This window comes from Maylandia zebra, linkage group LG5 (genome assembly GCF_041146795.1).
Source record: "Maylandia zebra isolate NMK-2024a linkage group LG5, Mzebra_GT3a, whole genome shotgun sequence".
Lineage (NCBI taxonomy): Eukaryota > Metazoa > Chordata > Actinopteri > Cichliformes > Cichlidae > Maylandia > Maylandia zebra.
In genome coordinates, this window is record NC_135171.1 from 25,511,419 (window position 1) to 25,532,344 (window position 20,926).

The 20,926-nt window shown below is 40.7% G+C and overlaps 1 protein-coding gene across 2 annotated transcripts in view; it reads left to right on the forward strand.

Moving 5' to 3' along the window:
* trim62.1 (tripartite motif containing 62, tandem duplicate 1) overlaps positions 1–15,178 on the forward strand; it is a 35,767-nt gene extending 20,589 nt beyond the window's left edge. For both annotated transcript variants that reach the window (XM_012918532.5, XM_004548594.6), the window contains 4 exons: positions 2,158–2,253; positions 4,901–5,157; positions 7,798–7,913; positions 12,405–15,178. In XM_012918532.5, coding sequence (XP_012773986.1) covers positions 2,158–2,253; positions 4,901–5,157; positions 7,798–7,913; positions 12,405–12,955 — 1,020 coding nt within the window. In that variant the 3' untranslated portion in view covers positions 12,956–15,178. The remainder of the gene's footprint in view (positions 1–2,157; positions 2,254–4,900; positions 5,158–7,797; positions 7,914–12,404) is intronic.
* Positions 15,179–20,926: the final 5,748 nt, after the last annotated feature.

A 20,926-nucleotide genomic window follows, 5' to 3' on the forward strand; every position in this document is an offset into this window, starting at 1 on the left:
AAGATCAAAAAGGATTAAGTAATTGCACATTTGATTCAAGGCCTTGAATTAAAATGTTTTCACCAAGGTTGTGGGGTTTTGGTTTTTTTTGGTTTTTTTTGTTTTGTTTTTTTGTATATTTATTTAGAAGGATTCAACAGATGTGGAGTTTCCTGTTTGTACATCCATCTAAACGCTGTGACAGCAGCAACAGTTAAAGCTGCCCTTCCCTGACCGGTCAGTCAGCGTGCAGCAGATAAGTGGTGGAGCATTTATTTATTTATTTATTTATTTATTTATTCATTTTATTCTGTCAGTGCCGGTCTATCTCAATGTGTGGGAGTGGCCTTTGACCCGCTGCAGACAAACGCGTAGCGATGAGGCAGAGAGCCTGCTGAGCCTGCCGCACTCCGATCATTAACATGGAGAGTCACACTCCCCCTCTGCACCATCCATTGTTTTCTGTTCCTGTCCTTGGTAAGAAACATGCTTCATTTCCCCAGCCCACATTTGCTTCTTTTAGTTGCAACTCATAACAAAGGTCAGAAATTTTCTGCTAAATGGATTCTTATTCATTTTTCCTGTCCCGTCGTAGGAAAAAATACTCGAATCAGTAATTTTTTATTTATTTTTTTCCCTGTCAGACAGGCTTGGATGGTAGTGAGGAGTGACGGTTGTTTTATTAGCCTCTCTAAGCTGACAGTTCCATTTGCTGGATTTTTGCTGCAGTTGGTGTTCAAAGGAAGTGACACTTAGTGGATCACAGAGAAGGGGGCACACAGGTTACTCAAGCAGATACACCAGGCAGCGGGAAAGCTTAACTTGGGGGCCTTGAAATAAATGAGGCTTTTGGTTGTGTCCTTTGATTCAGTTTAGTTTTAATTTCCCCTGAATCAAAGCAGTTGGTGCTAGTGATGCACTGATGGTGCAGTTCTGGGCAGATACTAATGCTGATGCTTAAATAACTGTTAACCAATGCAGATGCATGCTCTTTTTTGTTGTTTTTTGTTGTTTGTTTACCCTTATTTGCCAGGGAATTAAAAGCAATTATATTATAAAAAAAAATAACTGAACATTTTTAAAGCCTGTCTTTGGCAACAGAATGGCACCAAATATGTTCTTTCAGTCAACAAGGTCAGTGTTATTACCAATATATGTCCAGCTTGCCCAATATCGTAATTCAATTAATTTTTCAAAACTGTGACCCTTCTTCATCTTCTCATGTTAAGAGGTGTTAAGCGTCTCAAGATAATTCCTCCTTGTTATTTTGGATTTGTTTAGTGTCTGGTGTTGTTTTATCCCTGTTTTAACATCCTGCAAAGAATGTGTGATTTTTCCAGGTCCATTGTGCCCTAATTCTTTTAAAGAAAAATGTCTGCTTTTTTTAATATATAGATATTGTTGCTCACACTAGCAACACAGGTTAGTCCTTTCCCTGCTTGCATGGGGATCATTGCTTATTCAATTTTTGTGGAAATGTGTCTGCATGAGACATTTCTGGGCTTGTTTTTGGACGGCTTTTATCTCAGTTCATCGGTCAGATCATTGTTTTTGATGCAGGTGATTTGTCTACTGATGTCTGTGCTTAAGGGATTGCATCAGCTAAAATGCCTTTATCCAAAAACCTGAAACACCGGTGTTGTTGGCAAGTGAAACCTGCTTAAAAACTCTGCACCGTTCGTGACAATGGACATCCCAGCCATTTCCCGCAGAGCCAATTGCCTTAGGGAGACTTGGAGGTGGCTGAGCAGTGCAGGTTCTGCCAGCATGTGTCTGACTAGAGATGACACCCAGTTTTTGTCTGACAGAGCCCAGTGTCTCCAGAGATTTCAGTTTATTTCTTTTATATCTCACTCTCCGTCTGGATTGTTTGTTTAAGCTGCAGCTTAAATCTTTGCTGCCTCATACCCAATCAAAAGCGATTTCTTACGCAAATAACACAATTTAAATACAGTATCACAGAGTTGGAAAAATACTGGTCTGCTAACATGATTAGCATTAGTTCAACGTGACTGATGGTGTTTTTGAGACTTTACCGGAAGCAAGCAGAAGCTGATTGGTTTAAATGGAAAGGGAAATCTTTCAAATACGTTTCACAATTGAGTTAAGCTCAACAGTTCTTTCATATTGAAGTCCAATTACTAGTCGCTGATCTGTGTTTTGTTGTCTGTGTTGCAGAGGGAGATGAAGGAGCAGCTGGCCACCCTGCAGGACAGTGAGAGGGGACACACTGAGGCCCTGCAGCTTTTGCAGAGACAACTCACCGAGACCAAGGTACTGTGACGGTTCTCCTTTATAAAAACAAAAAAACAAGAGTTTCAACTACAGGTAATTTCCATGATCCATATCATTCATAAAGCCTTTTTAAAATAGTGATAATTTGGCATTCAAAAATTCCAAAAAGAAATTCAGTTTGCAATGATATTAACAAGATTTTAGGCTTGTTTATTGTTTTCTGGCATTTTCAAAGACGAAACAATTAATCCGGAAAAAGTAACTAATTAGGATAATAGCTTGAAGAAGCAAATCCCCAAACATGTCAGTTTGAAAAGACTTCAAAGATACTTAGAGAAGCAAGAAATCTTGTTTCCATTTTAGACATCCAAATTGACACAGTAAAACTTCCTCATTACAAGCAGCACAAGAAATGAAAGGGAAAGCTCTGGGTAGTATGTGCACTTTTTCAGCCACTGATCATGCATCTTTCCTTCTTACCGCTTCGACTGACAGTTAAGTTCCAATGCATAAACTGGTTTATTGAGTGACTGTTTAATCTAGACACCATGTTTTAATCAGGGAGCTGTGAACATCTGCTCAATATGTCAGTCTTTTGACCTCTCACACACACCGCTCCTCTCTCCTATAACTGATATTGACCAGGTAAGGAGCTCTGACTGTGTTGCCGCCGTCAGCATTATTTGTTATTCAGGGAGTACATTTGTCTTCTCTCTCGTTTTTGTATGCACTGTCTGCCACCACACAACTCACCTCAGTGTCCGAGACCTGCCAGAGCGAGCCTGGCCTGTCTATTTCATCGCTCTAACTGCTACGTGCAGGCCTTTTATCTGCCCCGCCTTGTCTTTGGAAGTGAGCTGATTTCATTAGATTTACATCCATTTGTACAGAGTGCTCTGCCTGGAAGAGGGCTGCACTGTGACTATATCGATCTCTGATGCATTTAGGGAGCTGACAATGAAATGTCTCCTTGCATTGCTTATTTGTTTTGTTGAAAGAGAGGTTGCAACCGCAGTAGTGTAGCTGGCAGCGTTCACCTCGTGTGGGTGTAGTCTCCATCGCAGCAAAGAGAATCCATGCAGAGCAAAGTCATGAAACTTAACAGTTGTGCAGTTTAAGTCTAAATGAAGGCCAAGTTTAAGGATTGGTGTGGTCCAGTGCATGAGTCCTGCATACACATGGCTTAATGTAAGCTCATTGTGTTACTGCATTTCTTCACATGTCAGTTGCATTAACATTAAACCTTTCTGCCATCTTAGTTTTGGTACCAACACAGAGGAATAATCCCTCCAGCAGGTCGGCCTTTACCTATATGTGGCTCCAATTTTGATACCTTGGCTCACGTTTGCTGCGGAGGGTCTCCACGTGAAGGACCGACATTCTCATTCACACGCCCGCCGGGGATTCTCTTGATAATCACTTGCTCCCAGGAAAGGTATCCAGCCTGCTGTCTCCAAGGGCTGCAAAACAGCCATCACAGACATCGCAGCCTGCTGGGCCAAAACAGCAAACACGTCAGTGTGACTGATAGCTGGGCTGCTGCAGTCCTCCTCCTCACCATCAGTTTTCAACTCTTAACTAGGTAGGAGGGCTGTGTTGGAGCTCACTTTAATGCCACAGCACTCAGAGTCATGTTAACAGGTTCTCACAGGCAGACTAAGAATACCTGCCCCTCGCCTGTGAAAAGCCCCAGAGAGACATGCCTGCTGTTTAAAGAGGATTGATTGAATTTTCAGGCGAGCGTAATTTACAAAAAAAAAAAAAGAGCCAGATGATAGTTCCAAAACCCAGCTCGTCCTGTAAAGATCAGAGGAAATTCTGATCAGGCAAAATATTCATCGAAGCCTCTTAGAGACGACTTTCATCTGAAATTCTTTTTTGGATTCCTCTGAGGTCATTAATTTTCTCTAATTCTGAATTGCTCTGTGATGGGCAGATGTTTGGATTTCTTTTCAGTCAGTGTGCAAACACAAGTTCAATTTTTTTCCATTAAAATGATGACTATTTGAAAAATAAAAGTTTTAATGAAATCATGCTCAGAAGTTTCAAACTGAAATCTCTCCCCTCGTCTCAGTGCAATTTCTGGGTTTTACGTCACATCCCTTTGTTCTGCCTCTCTGACACTCCAGCTGCTAACACTCAGATGATTAATTCTCTTTGATGTCCATCTTCTCATTCTTCCTGTTAAGCTACAAATCATTTTCTCCAGTTCTTCCAATCTGCCATTCTCTGTCAACTGCTCGGTTCACTCAATGACTGTCTGCAGTAGCCTCTCCACCGATCTCGCGGTCGGTCGACTTCCTCCACAAGATGTCCTTTGTGACCTCCTGGTCATCTGTTGGGGTTATTTCTATTAGTGTGTGCTCCTGTTTCTCCTCATCACAGTAATATAAAACAGACCTGTTTGTTTCCTCCCTGTGAGGTTGTACACATGCTCTCAGAGAGCCACTTAAAATCAATACATGTACAAGCTGAATCAATGAATGGCTGTTAATGCAATATTAACACAATTTAGAGTACTGTGTAAGCCCTTGAATTATTGACCCATGTCTAATTAAGAGTTAGACTGTTGTGACTGAATCACTCACTAACTACAGTATGAAGTCTGCTTCACAATCCTGTAATGACATTTTCAAATAGCCCAGCCAAGAGGGGTTTAATTTTCCCACCGTCTTTTGCTTTTCAGTCCTCGGCCAAGAGTCTGCGGGCAACTATCGGTGACGCATTTGAGCGCCTTCATCGATTCCTGCGCGAGCGTCAGAAGAGCATGCTGGAGGAGCTGGAGATGGACACGGCCCGCAAACTGTCCGACATTGAGCATAAGATCCAGCGCTACAGTCAACAGCTGAGAGATGTCAAGGAGGGCATCCAGATATTGCAGGAGCGCCTGAATGAGACAGGGCGACACGACTTCCTGGAGGGTGTAGCAGTCACATCTGAGAGGTGCTTCTTTTTTTTCCTTTTTTTTCCCCTCTGTCTCGCACTCAAAATGTATTGTAGTGCAGTAAGAAAATACGAGAGAGGATTCAGGTATATGGAAGTAGTATCTCAGAACATGCCAAATGTGTGTTCTGCTTGTGCTGACGTTCAGGAGAAAGTACAGATTTGAGTAACAGCAGTGGCTAATCCCAGAGCAGATGGAGCATTAGCGCTGCAATAAACCAGCTGTAATGTTTAATCTGGGAGTGGCGCTTGAGTATGATTTAATTGAACAGTTTAATATCTTTAAATTGTCTTGATAAGGTTGACTATAGAGTTGGCAAAGCTTTAATTAACTCAAGGATGCCTTAAATTTAGAGTTTGGTACAAATGTGGTGTCAAATGAGAGCTGGCCAATACTGTTTTGTTTAGATTTTTATGAGCTGGAAACAGTCCCGGGAACTGAAGAGGGCATGAAATGAAGCACTGAAAATCCAACATGGGCACATATCGAATGAAGGGACTGGCACAACTCCCTCAACCTTTTATTGGGTTCGTTTTGGAACAGGCTATGTCAAAATGTTGAGCAGCAATGTTGTTTGATGTGGGGGAATAAAAGGTATTGTAGTGAGTCTAAATGATGACAGTATATTATATAATCCTGATGTATTTTTAAAAAGGTAGAGGTAAGAGCTATTTTGGCACCAGTTTTGAAAATAAAAAACATTAAAAACATTATTAGGAGATGTATACAGTCATAAGAAAGCCAAGTTGGTCTTAATTTAGAGGTCACATCGTCAATTGTTAATGTGGACACAGAAGATGAAGGAACAAAAATACTAACAAAAAGAGAAACGAAGAACAGAAATGATGTTGGTCTCCCCAGTAGGAGTATAGCCATGAGGCTCATGATGGCCTGGCACCTTACAAAGGTCTTTGTTTTTTTCTGTCATGTAGTTTTGTTACATGAGCTACATGTGGCTTCAATAAAGAACGTACTAGACCACCAACACATTACAACAGCAGAAGCTCAACCATGGAAAGCCATGTCATGAAGCTCTCAGCGCACAGTTTTTGTTCTCCTGTTAATGCCAGAGGAGGATTGGAGCTCTGCACTGTGCGCCTTTCCCCTGTAACTTTGTGGTCTGCCTTTTCGTGGCTGAGTTTTGCTGTATTTCCTAAAACCTTCCACTTTACAATAGCACCACTTACAGATGATCATCAAATATCTAGACATCTAGAAATTTCATGAACTGACTTGTTGTAACAGTGGCGTTCTATTACAGTACTACTGTGGAATTCAATGAGCTTGTTAGAGCGACCCATTCTTTCAGTGTTTCAGTGCTACGTGGTTAGGTTTATACACCTTTAACAACAGGAATGAAAACACCTGAACTGAAAGATTAAAAGGAGAGTCACGTAATACTTCTGTCCTAACATTTTGTCCTGTACTTTAGACTAAATCAGTGTAAGCGGGCAAATTGTCAGTCAATCCATCTTTATTATAGACTCAAATGGTCCAAACAAGAAAATCATCATTTTAATACAGAAAGACAAACTGTATCAGTTTGTTCATACTTGAGTTAACAAGTTTATATTTGTTAGACCGACAATAATTTCATTATCAGAAACATTGAGCCTGTAAATAATTTATAAAGGAGATTTCTTAAGATACTTGCACTGATCCATCTCAGTCTCTTTTGTAATAATATCATGGTATCGTTTTGTGGTACTTGAAGTCTCCCTAAACACCCTTTCCTCTGGTTTGACTAAGTGTGAAGTGTGCAAAATTCAGAGGTGTACAATGGGCTCTACGTAAAGAAATTGTCACTTTGTCCATACATGTAGTTGTGTATGTAAAAGGCTGTTTGTTTGTGCACACTTCACTTGGCATTTGCTAGAAATATTTTCTTCAGATTAAAGTGCAAAAGTGTTCTTAAAATATAAGATGTGGTCATGGTTTAAAAAAAGCCCCCATCTGCATTGATCTGGAGATGAATTGAAACATGCTGTTCTTGTAAATGCAGATCCAGCAGCACTTCTGTGACCCGTACCATCTCTCTGCAAGCTTACAGTCATTTCTTTTATGGCTTACAGTAGCTACTTGACCCAAATCACCTTGTGATCAGATAACAGAAGAAAAAAGTTTGCGCTCTCAATTTCAAGATGAGTCACAGAAATATTTCTGTGGGATAAAGAAAGAGGAACTCAAGATCTTAGATGTCGAAAACACATGTAAAATCTTGTTTTGACACAGGAGGAAGAAGAATTAGCACATTGACATAGGTTGCCTTAAAAAAATAGCATTTGAATAGAAGAGCTCAAAAGCGTAGGAAAGTCCCATGAAGATTTCACACTGTTAACCAACTCACTCGATTGCTTGCCTGATCTCTGAACTTCATGTAAGTGCTCTGAGTGATTCGTGTAGAGGTCCGTATTGACTGTACTGTGATTATTATTTTTATTTATTTATTTTTATCCCTGTGCCTTGAGATTCATGAAGTAGTTTGTCAGTTGCTTAATGGCATATTTAAAACACACAAAGTAGATTTATTACTCAAGGGGTCAATGTTGTGGTCTGAACACCACAGGCAGTGTTATTAAGGGCGGGGGGAAAGCAGCAAATTGGATTTGGACTGTTATTGATCTCTCTTTCTGACTCAGGATCAAGGGGAAGATTCATGAGACCAACCTAACGTATGAGGACTTCCCGACATCAAAGTACATGGGTCCGTTACAGTATACAATATGGAAATCACTCTTCCAGGACATTTCACCAGGTACGATGGGTGCCTTCAAATCCTTAGTCTTGTCTTAATTTCAGTTTGAATGAGTCTGTTCTTATTGTCATTATGTGGGAATTTCCAAAAACAAAATGCTGCTGTTTTCACTGTTTGAACACATTTTACTGTTTCGCTAACTCATTCAGGCTTATATATGTAAAAATGTGTAGAAATGATTTAAGTAGGCTGAAGGTACTTTAAATAACTTAACTGTTGTCGATCCCACCTTATGCTATATCTACACCAGGGAAATGCAACCTGACAAAAATGATTGCAACTGTGTGCAATGAACTTGGAAAAGGTTGACCTATTGCCTTTAAAAGTTGTTGCTTGAAAGATGGGAACCAGGTCTGCATCTTCAAAGCAACTTTGGTATCAAGGCAGCAAAAAATGTAATGTCTGTTATTGATTTGGGCCAAGTTGGCATTATTATATTATATTATATTATATTATATTATATTATGATGATTGTCTGTCAACAGAAATCACAACTCTGATTTTCAGCTGTGCTTTTTAAGTCTTCATTGTGTGAAGACGATCTGTGCAATTGCATCCCTGCAGGTACTTGCAGTTAGTCACTGAATGCAAATACCAGGTAACCAGAAATTATTTTCCTAGTTACAAGGACGTTGGCATCCTATTTTTAATCTAGTGTGACTGACCCAAAGGAGGTGGACATTTTAGGCCAGATGGTGATGAAGAAGAGCTTTACTAGCCAACCTGCTCGTTAGTCTCTGGACATGGGAAGATACAAGCTGAACAACTAATGGCATAAGAATAACTATTACTCCTGCGCTAAAAGCACTAAAAGCCTGAAGCAAACTGTGCTGTGTGTCCAAGGTGTTTCAAAACTGAGCCAATGCAACGTAGCTTAGAATTATAACGAGATTGTACACAATAAGAGTGGGATTTTGTTTTTTTGTATATTTTGACATTTGATGTGCATTTCAAACTCAAGTATGATCTTAAATTTTATGTAAAGTAAAAAGATCTCAAAGTTTTAAATGAGCCTTGCTTATATGTAGATGTACCCAGCCATGTTAGTAAATATACAGGTGTTAAAGGAGTGAATACTCACTTTTGATGTTGCTTGCTTTTAGTGCCGCTCCCACATCCTACCACTAAATGAGTCTAGACAGTGGCTAGCTTAGCTTCTCAGATACAGTGGAAGTAAACAGCTTGTCTTGCTTTGTGCATAACTGAAAAAAAATCCATCTAGCAGCCCCTCTAAAGCTCTCATTTACATTGCATGTTTGTTAAATCAGTTTAAAAGCAGCACTTTGTTTTCTGTGTGGCTGTCTGTTCCTGTTTTAAAGCTTTTTTGGCCTGTTTGACTTTGTGCTAAGACTTTAAAACCACAAATTGCCGGTTATACTTTATTTGTCCATATTAAACAGACAAGACTTTACATGTTAATCAGAGAAATTAAAAGAGCTGGCTTCTGGCTTTGGTGGTGTTTGGACACAGCCATACTTACTCTTTTCACCCGGTTTCTAGCTGTTGTGTTTATATTTTACCCAAGGATATTAGAAAGGAATTAATCATCTCAACTAACCTGGATAGAAAACAAGTAACCACATCTTCCATAGAAGATGGAGCCTAGAATAGGTTGATAATCTAATTTTCTTCACAAATATAGAGTGTTGGAAGATCCAGCATTAATATTTCTGGGAAGCTTTTGAGCTTCTTTCTCGTCTGTAATCGAACCTGCAGGTTGGTAATGTCCTTCTGTGTTTACGGTCCTGAGAGGAGCTCTGCCATCTCTGCCCTACAGTCATCACTCACTCAGAGGAGATTATTTAAAATAATGTGCTGAGGATTTTTTTTTTTTTTTTTTTACTCAATCAATTCTCTCATTTCAGCCTGTTGCTGGCTGAGTGGAGGCCGGGCACTTTCTTGGCCTCCCTTGACTGCCTGCCAAATGGAACAATTGGTTACGATCCATCACCAGCAGTTGCCAGAGATGCAACAAAGACATTCTTCCCATCATCCCTTGTTGTCACTGATGGGTTAGCAGAAATAACTACCAGACCCTGTGCCATTTTTTTTTTTTTCCCCTCCTTTCTCTTTTCCTATTTTTTTTTTTCCTCATGTTCAGCAGCGGGGAAATGGAGTCTCCTCGTGTGTGTCTGCCTTCATGTTTCTTCATATGACACACAGAGGCACTCCGCTTATGAAATTTTAATGACTCGATTGTAACAAACACTGCAGATGTCATTGTGTGAAGAAGCTATTGTGCTGTCCACTGGCAGACTGCCAGACATTTCACCTCCATTTATCCCAGCTGATATAAATACGGGAGAACTGGAAAGTTGCCCTTCCCTCTCTTTCCTGAATTTGCTTCATATAAAAGAGGGCAAAGAGAACAAGATGTTATTGTTTGGCCTGAAGTGCTTCCCTTATAACTAAACGTTTGCAGACCCGCCTCCTACAGACGAGCAGGGCTGTGAGCTGAAGCTGCTCCTCCCATCCCTGTAATTACTGCTTCTTCTCTTTACATGGTCGCATCCTGTGCAGACTCATGAGAACACTTCATTTTTGAAGTATATGATGTATACAAGAATGTAAAAACACATTATGAAGACGACATCACAGTGTACGCACACTCACATGCACACGGGTCATGTTCCTGAAATAGGAGTTGAGCTGCAGTGGGGTGTGCCATATAATGACAACCCATTACTCGTCCTCTACCACAGGCCAGGGCTCTGGTCACCTTCTCCAATTCTGGCAGCAATTATACATACATACTGTAATGTTGTTTGGGTTAAATGCTTGGTTTTCCCAAAAGATAACACAATGCCTCTTACTTTAACTCAGTAGTAGCTTGGAGTGCAGACATTTTAGGATTTATTTGTCCGTTTCGCTTCTCTTCTGTATGGCTATTGAAAGAGCCAACCTTGACCAGAGTCTGCTTTGCAAAAAAGAAATGTACAACAAGAAAGTTACGTTTCATGGTTCAGGCACACTAAAGCGCCTCCTAGTGAAAATGGCTTCTAGCACTAGGAAAAATCTGGTTTCTCAGACTTGGTGATTGCATTCAGCCCTCCTTTGGTGGCCAATCAAATGTAGCTGCATTAAAGACTTACAGTTATAAGGCAATTGGAGACAGGTTGCTTCCCATCATGTGACCTGTGCAAACAGTCACACCCCAACTTGGACTCACTGCAGTCTCAGACAGATTGATGAAGGTTTGAAATTAATTGACGTCTAATTTACAAATCCAGATAGATTGGAGGCAACATGTTAGCAATCTGAGTAAAACCACACTGATCAGCGCAACCTGTCTGTGACATGATTACTTAGAATTGACGTTTTGGCCCTATTCAGTCACAAACTGTTAGCAGACTGATTGCAACTCTTTGAAAGTGGTCTGTAAAGCATTCATATCAAAGGCAGCGAGATCCCAGGGTCACTGCACATGGTCACAAAAGTTTTCTTTAGTGGGACATTATTGGTCAAACATCGGCATTGACCAGCTTTGTTGAATTAACAGCGATTAGCATCTGAGCAAACCAAATGATTTTGGTTGTCAGCCACATTCACAGCTGCTGCATTTCTAACTAACTGGTTCATTAAATTTTAATTCCACAGCTTGGTGAGTGTGGATTGATAAAGTTTATGAAACTGGTATCTCTGGGCTTTCACTCAGATGTTAGAAAGATTCCACAAAAATTAAGCCCCCGAATCATTTTTAGAAACTAACTTATAAGAAACTCAATAATGATAATAATAATGATCATGATGATGATAATAATGCAAACACTAGAGGTTCAATTCGCCAAATAAAGGCAAACAGAGAAATTGTGATTTATCCCAGATTGGCTGGTTGTCATTGTTACCATGGACAACATATGGCCACGTTGTTGCAGTATCAGTTACCCTCCAAAATCATGCCCCTAATTACAATATCTGCTGTCACCATCTTGTGCCTTTAAAAAACAGCAGCAACCACAAATCCTGAAGACAGTTCTTCATAACTCTGCCTGGAGGTTTGAGCTTGTTGTCATGCAGCAGAATAAATTTGGGACTGATCAGAAGCCTCCCTGATGGATAAGAAGGATCTGAAGTTTTAAGCTTTTTCAAAACTGTTTGCAAAGTACTGCAAATCAGAATCGGAGCATGAAGCCGAAACTTTTGTTCCAACTTTCAGTTTGTGATCGAAATGATGAAATCGATGGTAACTTTTCTGTTTCATCACCCTGACCCCACCTCTCCTACAAAGTGACCAGCAGTCTTCGAGTTTTCACTCACTGCCTCAGCACAAAACTGTTCCCGCAGCGGCAGCATGATGGAGCAAACGGACTTGCTGAGAATAACACTGCTGTCCTTGCTTTTCTGTCTGGCTAAGCTGAGTCATAACATATTAATGTGTTTGTTTTCTTTCTTTTTTTTTACTTTTTGTTTTATTTGTCATTGTTCAGTCTCTTTTCAGGGTTAAATCTAAAACTAAATTAAATGTTCGCTCTTGTTCATTTCTTTCTTCAGTGCCAGCAGCTTTGACCCTCGACCCCATCACAGCCCACCAAAGACTGATTCTCTCAGACGACTGCACCATCGTGGCCTACGGGAATCTCCATCCACAGCCTCTGCAGGACTCCCCTCGGCGCTTTGATGTCGAGGTGTCCGTTCTGGGTGCAGAGGGCTTTTCGTCTGGCGTTCATTACTGGGAGGTGATGGTGTCGGAGAAGACGCAGTGGATGATCGGCGTGGCCAGCGAGACAGTCAGTCGCAAAGGCAGCATCCAGATCCAGCCGAGCCGCGGCTTCTACTGCATCGTTATGCACGACGGGAACCAGTACAGCGCCTGCACCGAGCCCTGGACCCGTCTCAATGTCAAGAGCAAGCTGGAGAAGGTGGGGGTGTTCCTGGACTACCCCAAAGGCCTCCTCATCTTCTACAACGCAGACGACATGTCTTGGCTCTACACCTACCGAGAGAAATTCCCCCCCAAGGTCTTCCCCTACTTCAGCCCTGGCCAGAGTCACGCTAATGGCAAGAATGTGCAGCCACTGCGAATCAACACAGTACGCCTTTAAGAGCTGCTCGCCTCTGTGATCGCAGTTGTCCTGACAGATGAATCTGTCATTGATGAATCCACGGGTTTCACGTGTTTCAAAAGATGTTTAAGAAGTCACTTTCAAAATGTTAAATAGGGTGTTTGAAATACTTATTTCCTTCAGTTCGGTGTTGGAATTGTGCTCGATGTTGCTCATAAAACTAAAAACTTCATTTTTTTTTTCTTCTCCTTCTTCTTCTCTTTTTGACTTGAAGTGACTGTACAGGTACAACCTGCTGTTGAGCCTCATTCTGCATCTTTCATGAAAAAGATGGCATTAAATGGAGATAGTGGGGACCCCTGGGCTTATTTTGAGGTCTGTGGCAGCAGAAGTTATCCTCAGTTTTAAAGTAACTGTCTAAGGCCCGCCTTGCACACTCCCAGGGGGCTCTGCTCTCTGTATCAAGCTTCAGGCTTTTCAGACTTGACGTCCTTCTCTCTTTCCCTCCCTCTCCCTGTCCAAACAAGTGGACAGTGGATACCAGTCACTTGTCTTCTCTGCGCTGTACAGTTGGCTTAGCTTTGTCTGTGGAATGTGATTGACAGCATTTGGCGCCTATTTTGGCTTTTGATTGGACAGCGATCTGCTCGTCAAGTCTGCTGGCACTTTTTTTTTTGACTTGTCTCTGAGACCATGGTAGTTCCTTCTACATCCATGTGTCTGTACAGGTTTTATCATTGTGTAGAAAGCTCCAGTTCTGTGTGCACCAGCACCTAAATGAATGATTATAGAAGTCCATAGGCCGCTGAGGTGATGAGGTTGTGCAGACATATGCTGCTCATTGGTGGAAATGAGTGTGTGTGTGTGTGTGTGTGTGTGTGTGTGTGTGTGTGTGTGTGTGTGTGTGTATAAAGTATCAGTAGTTTAAAAAACTCATCATGCTGGATCATGTTTAAGTTACACAACGCCTGACGTTTGATCATTTGTCTTGATGTCAAAAACATTTGTAAATCATACTGAACTGAACAGAGACAAATGCATAAATTCTCAGATGTGAAAATCTGACCATTATAGATCAGTTCTGAGACCAGTTGTTCGCTTTGTTATTCTAAATCCTATCATTTGTGTAAACTGTACATTTTAGGAACTTTTAATTATCAAATAAAAGGTGATGGATGGATGAACGCGAGCAGTAATACGATATTTCCTGTGACTTGCATTCCCAAAGCTGCTGCCGCCGCCGTCGCTGTGATTAGAATCACTGAGAAGTCCTCAGAGGCTCACTTGTGTTTTTGACACGTGCCTCAAGTGCTCTTGTTTATCATTAGTTAAACACAAGTCGAGCAGAATCTGCTCTAAGAGGCTCTTGTCCCTCGGCCAGTTCCGGCACACTGAGAGACGCGTGAGGCGCTCGGAGGGGATGTTCACGGGTGTGTTTGTGCAGCCTGCTGCAGCTATAATTTTAAATCCAGCTTTGGTTGTGGTTGATAAACACCCATCTGGCCATCCAGGCATACCCACGGAGCGGCCAAAATGTTTATTGCAAAATACCCTGCTATCAAGCAGAGCTTAATAGATTTTTCTTCTGCGGGAAATCTACAAATGAACAAAAAAAAGGATCAGTTTGACCTTCCATTGCCTCTGTACACATTTGCATTTGTATGTGTGTCCTCTTGTTTTGTCCGTGCAAAAGAAAAATCGGGGCAGTGCCCCTGTTTTTGTAGGATGTGATTGCAGTATGACGCAAACTAGGGTCAAATTTTGTGACTCTGCAGATGACTCTGTGCGCTTGTCTTAGCTTGCACAGATCTGCAGGGGCCTGCGAGTTATTCACCAGTTATCTGATGTGGCTGAGTAACACCTGACACGCCTCAAATACCCAACAAAAATGCCCCCAGATAACACGGTGGGTTATTTTTCTCTCTTCGATCTGTTATTAGGGAAAACCTCCTTGGAGTAACCCCCCCAGGTTAAAACAAAACTTGACCCCAGTTTGTTGCAGACCCTTGTGCTGTCTGCTTCATTAAGACTTTATGTTAAATATTAAGAAGGAGATTATTGTGAGGTGATGTTACTGGTGACAGTGATGCAAATGGTTAAAATGACGATAGTATCTATGACACTTTTAATGATAATTATGATGATTGTGTCTTTTGATGAGGGGCCCCCTTGCGTCATTGTGTGAATATATTCTAGTGAGCTTTTGCCACTGGAGGTTTGTGGGAAATGTTTTAATGTACAATAAATGACTGTGAAAAACCCCACTGTCTCATTAACTTTGTTTTGCTGGTGCATCAGCAGCAACTCCACAGAGCAGTCCGGTTCATTTTTCTCATAATACCAATTCGGAAAACTGAAGGCTGCTCATCTGCACACCTCAGTGTGCCACAGAACAGAGTGTTTAATAGAGAACTTATATAGCAACTGCAGCTCAAGAAATCAGTGGATCAGAGAATTGATCCCCGGCTTCTCCAGTCCGCAAAACATAGTGTCCTTGGAAAAGATGCTCTAAGAAGCTGCTGTAAATACTTCTTAGAAAGCGAAGGAGTGGGTGAATGTATGTTGTAGTTTAAAGCACATTAAATGATCAGTAAGTCTAAAAAAGCAATACATAAATGGACTCTATTTATCTTTTGAGTGCCAACATGTCATCACGCATGACTAGTTTTCATTTTGGAGGAGAGGTCATCAATCTTAAATCTACTTCTTAACTTTATTATTTCTTCTTTTCTTTCCTTGTTCCCCCTTCTCACATTTTCTAGAAAAATAGAGCACAGCTTTATCTCAGGGTGTAAAATCAAAACATTTAGTCTTCACCCAAACCCAGCCTTGGTGCTCTTTTTGTGCAGCACCACCTGGCGTTTAACTTCACCTTTTATTTGTGCTGTTTCCTTTGGACATTGAAGGGTAGCGGTCATCTATTCCTCCATCTGTGACGATCTGTCACATTTTTGTTAAACCATCATCATAATGAACACCATGCGGCAGCTGAAACCAAAACCCCTAAAATGAAACATCTGGTAGGCAGATGAGTCCTGCTTTAAATGTAGGAAAGCTTTGTCTGAGCTTGTCAATACCTGCTCCAGATCAGAGAGAGTTTTCATGCCACACATTTTATTGGGCTGTGCCAAACTCGCAGCTCTGCTAAGGTATCCAGCAGGGATGTGGGAGGCTGTGCACTCTTTTTCATTACTGTTCCCTATTTTGGCTGAGACTGAGGCTCGGGCGTGTGACATGATGAATAAAAAAAGATGTCTGCTGGAGTTCAGTGTTCCCTCACTGCGGGTGAGCCACCGTTTTCAATGCATCCTGTTCGTCTGCCATCTGTGATGCATCTGAATGAAGCTCAGTGAAACTGCAAAGAAGAAACTGTCGTGCAGCCCCTTTATTTAACTTTTTTTTAATCTCGACAAAAACGATTAACGTCTGAGTCACGTTCTGTGTTAAAAACGCCAGGAAGAAAAAAAAATGTTATTTTTGTTTCTGACTTTGCGCCTTCATTCTTTCTTCTTTCACACTCCAAAGCAATTGAGCGTTGTTTCATGAACAAACAGTGCAGTTTGAAGCAGTGCCATTGATCCAGAGCACACCCTCAGGACAAGAGGCTTCATATTCTCAGCTTTGACTCTGCGTACTTTTCTCCTGTGATTAAAGACATTTTTATCCGAGGAGAAGGTGTCCAACCCGTAATAGACATTTTTCCCAGAGGGGAAAGTGTCCATTAAAAAGTCACTGAGCTCTCCTTTGAGAGACTCGTATCTGATTCCAGTCTGATGTGGCCCTCCTGAGGCGGGAGTGTAGGGTTTTTAATCTTCTAAGTGATGGGGAAAGCAGAAATAGAGGCTCACTTTTGTCATCATTTTTTCCCTTCCTGCTGAAGAACGAGCTTCAGCCGTAATGCTGGTAGCATGAACAGATCCATCATCCATGTTATTATGCAGTTTATGTTCAAGGATTATGCACTGTATTAGATTAAATGGGACTTGAGGATCATGACTGTGCCACAGGATTTTACACCATCTCACTGCTGAAGGGATTAGTCCGACATCTATTTTGTTAATTGATTGAACACTGAGGTCATTTATCAAGCCAGAATGCCAAACATTGTCTGCTTCCTGTTTCTCCCATGTGTGGACTTCTTTTTCTCTCGTATAGGGGTGTGATTTTCCATTAGTTATGCATTTTTGGACACAATTCTCCATTACTGGCTTCTCTTCATTGGCTCAATGTTGAATTGATACAAAGTCGTGAATAATTAGCCTCTATTATATCTTAAAGACCTCATAGTACATTATTATTCTAACAGAGCACTTTGCTCTCAGACTGCTCGCTTACTTGTGATTCCTTGAATTTCTAAAAGTAAAAGGCAGGATCCAGCTCCCAGTTTGGATTCAAGAGACAAGACACCCTCTCTGCTTTTAAGAGTAGGCTTAAAACCTTCCTTAGAGCTGGATCAGATGGCTGTCCCTCCCTGAGCCTGCTTTTGCGGATATTTTCCTGTTAAAAGGGAGTTTTTCCTTCCCACCATGACCAAGTGCTTTCTCATAGGGGGTTGTTTAATTGTAGGGGTTTTCTTCAGTGCCATGAGCCATCTGTTGTTGTCATTTGGAGCTTCATAAAGGAACAGATGAACTTTAGATAGTTGTGTATCCCCCTTTTGGTTGATAAACACACTCCAGGGCTCATTAAAGAAATGACAAAATCTTGCCTTCATCCTGTCTCAGAAATTAAAAACAGAAAAGAAAAAAAAAGTTGTGTAGGTGAAGCAGAGGATTACTCATCTAGCTGGGAGAAGATAAAACACTTGTGGGTGTCTTGTTAAGGCAATAAAATGTTACGCCATTAGGAAGAAAATTATCTCAAATCTTGTATAAAAATACAGTCTGTTGTTCTTTCCACCCTCCTCATAGATCACAGTTCCAGCACTGAATAGTAAGAACTTCAGAAATGAGGAAATTTGAAGCAACTTTTCCAATTAAATGTCATCATCTACTTATATAAAATAAAAAAAATCCTCCCTCTCGCTTTCACACACATTCACACCCTCTCCACTGCACTCCTCAAACTTTTGTCCACAGCGGACACACAGAGAAATTGACCTTCTTGTATAATCTTGCATGAGTCAGTGTATTTGTCAGCACAAGTCTCTACACCGTAAAAGAAGCAGTGTGAAGGTGTTTAGCTCAATCAGAGAGGAGACAGCCTAATTCACCTTCATCCTGTTTCCTGAGTCCTCCTCATGCTTCTCCTGTTACATGCTGAAGCACTGAACACAGCGAAGTCAGGGTTTGTTGTTGTAGCAGAGTGCCCTCTGGTGTTGGCACGTTTCCCTAAGTTTTGGCTGCTACATCATGTCAATTTTTATCTGAATTGTTCATCATTAAAAGAAGAACACAGACATTTTTTATGCAAATAGTTGAAGTAGAAACCTGAAGCAGTATTAAAAGGGGGAAAAAATCGTTTCCATGTCTCCTCTAGAGAAGTCAGAAGATAAAGCAGAAGATAAACTATAGTTTGGTCCCTAAGTTTTTGGATAGTGACACAGATTTGGTTTTTTTGTTTGTTTGTTTTTAATTTTGTCTATGCACACCACTGCAGGGGATTTTAAATCAAAGAATCAGTATGTGAAGCACAGGCTTCCAGCTTTAATTTAAGGTATTTGACAAAAGTAAAGCATTAATTGTTCAGGAATTATAGTCTTTTTTAAATGTATTTTTTTATAAATAGTCCCCCATTTTCTCAAAATGTTCAGAATTAATTGAACAAACTAGCAGAATTTTAATTGTTTTTATTACGTGGATGAAAATCCTTTGCAGTTAATGATGTTCTGCTGAAGGTGCTGCTTGTTTGTGAGTCTCTCTGCCTCCAGTTTTGCATTTATTGAAAAAAGCTACACTGCTGGATTGTGATCAGCTATCTGACATGGCCATTCAAGAATATGCCCAACTTCTTTACTTTTCTTTAGCAGTATGCTTTGGGTCATTATTCATTAGCACTGCGAAGCACTCAGCATTAGTCTTAAACGCTAGTAGCCTGGTTCCCTGCAGCCATGCATGCCGATGCCACAACGCTATGTCGATCATGTTTGACAGATCTCTGGCTTCAGATGAGCCGTTTCCCTCCATCTATTTCTTTTCTCATCATTCTGGTACACGTTTATCTTAGTTTCATCGCTCTGAAGAACAGAACCGTGCAGGTTCCTGCAGATATTTTTTGTCAAAGTCTAATCTACAGGGTGGGCAATTTATATGGATACACCGTAATAAAATGGGAATGGTTGGTGATATTAAAGTCCTGTTTGTGGCACATTAGTATATGTGAGGGGGCAAACACCTCAAGATGGGTGGTGACCATGGTGGCCATTTAGAAGTCGGCCATCTTGGATACAACTTTTGTTTTTTCAATAGGAAGACGGCCATGTGATACATCAAACTTATTGGTAATGTCACAAGAAAAGCAATGGTGTGCTCGGTTTCAACGTAACTTTATTCTTTCATGAGTTATTTACACGTTTCTCTTTGTTCGCAGCCATTGACATGTTGAAGAGGTTAACACATGAGGAGCGGATCGAAATTGTGTTGATATCTGGTGAACGCAGTAACCGGGTCATTGCAGCAGATTTCAATGCAAGACACCCTACGAGTTCACCCATCTGTGAACAAAGAGAAACTTGTAAATAACTCATGAAACCAACCATTCCCATTTTATTACAGTGTATCCATATAAATGGCCCACCCTGTAATCTGTCCTCCTTGTTCTTGAGTGTAACCAGTGGTTTGCACCTTGTTGTAAACCGTCTATATTTCCATACATGAAGGCGTCTCTTGATTGTAGATCTAAAAAAAAAAAAAGATACACCTTGACTTGGATGGACGTTATGAAGGTGTTCTTCTTAAAGACGGAAATAATTCTGTCATCATCCACTTTAGCAGTCTACCGTGGTCTTTCAGATCTTTTGATATTGCTGAGTTGGCCGGTGCATTCCTTCTTTTCAGGAATGTGATTGATGATTTAGCAACTCTTAAAGTTTTTCCACATTTTTTTCAGCCAGAAAATGTCATTCTTCACTTTTCACTGACAAGATCAACACTTGGATTTAACTTCAGCTCATTTATCTGCTTCATTTGTTATGAAACAACCAGGGAACCTGAACACGAAATGGCCTGTCAGTTAATTATCCAATTATTTCTGAGCCACTGAAAATGTCTGTAACACCTAAACAGTTGATGGAAAACTTTTGCTCAGTCACTTGAATTAAAGCTTAAAGTCTGCACTTAAATCACATGATGATTGTTTGATTTAAATAGTCTGTAGTCGTGTACAAAGGCAAAAAAAAGGCCTCACTGTCCTCAAACGTATGAACTGAACTGTAGATGTCTCAATAAAGTGCAGAGACAAGAGAAGACACACAAAATTGGAGTAAATTAAGATTAATTTGAAAGTTATTCCTCTAAAACTTTCATTTGAATTTTTTTTAATCACTGAAACGCCAAAACTAACTAAAGAGAGCATGCCAGAACAATTTGAGACCTATTGGTCTAAAGCGGCTCTACCATTTGCGAAACTGGTCCAAAGTTGTTTTGGGTTTCCTTTTTCTTTTTTTTTAAAGGTTTGAGAAATGTGCTGTCTCATGTGTCTGGACAGGAAAACCCGATGACCTTTTCTGAGCAGGATACATGCCTTTTAAATATGAAGATATTGCCAGAGGACCAAGTCAGTTTTGTTTCTAAAGCAGAGGTGTCAAGTGTACAGCCTGCAGGCCAGAACCAGCGGAGGGGGGGGCATGAACATGAATGACTTTGACACCACTAATATGAAAGAAACTAGAACCTATCGTCAGTTATCTCTAAGCCTCACTAATAACACCTTACATTTTGTTTGTTTAGCCAATGCGTACAAAAGAAGATTCTTCTGTAGAATCACAGACTTTAAGAGCCAGGTTTTAGTTTTTGCAGGGACTTATTGCCAGACAACCAGATGAAAGTCAAACAAGTCACCAACAACAGAAAC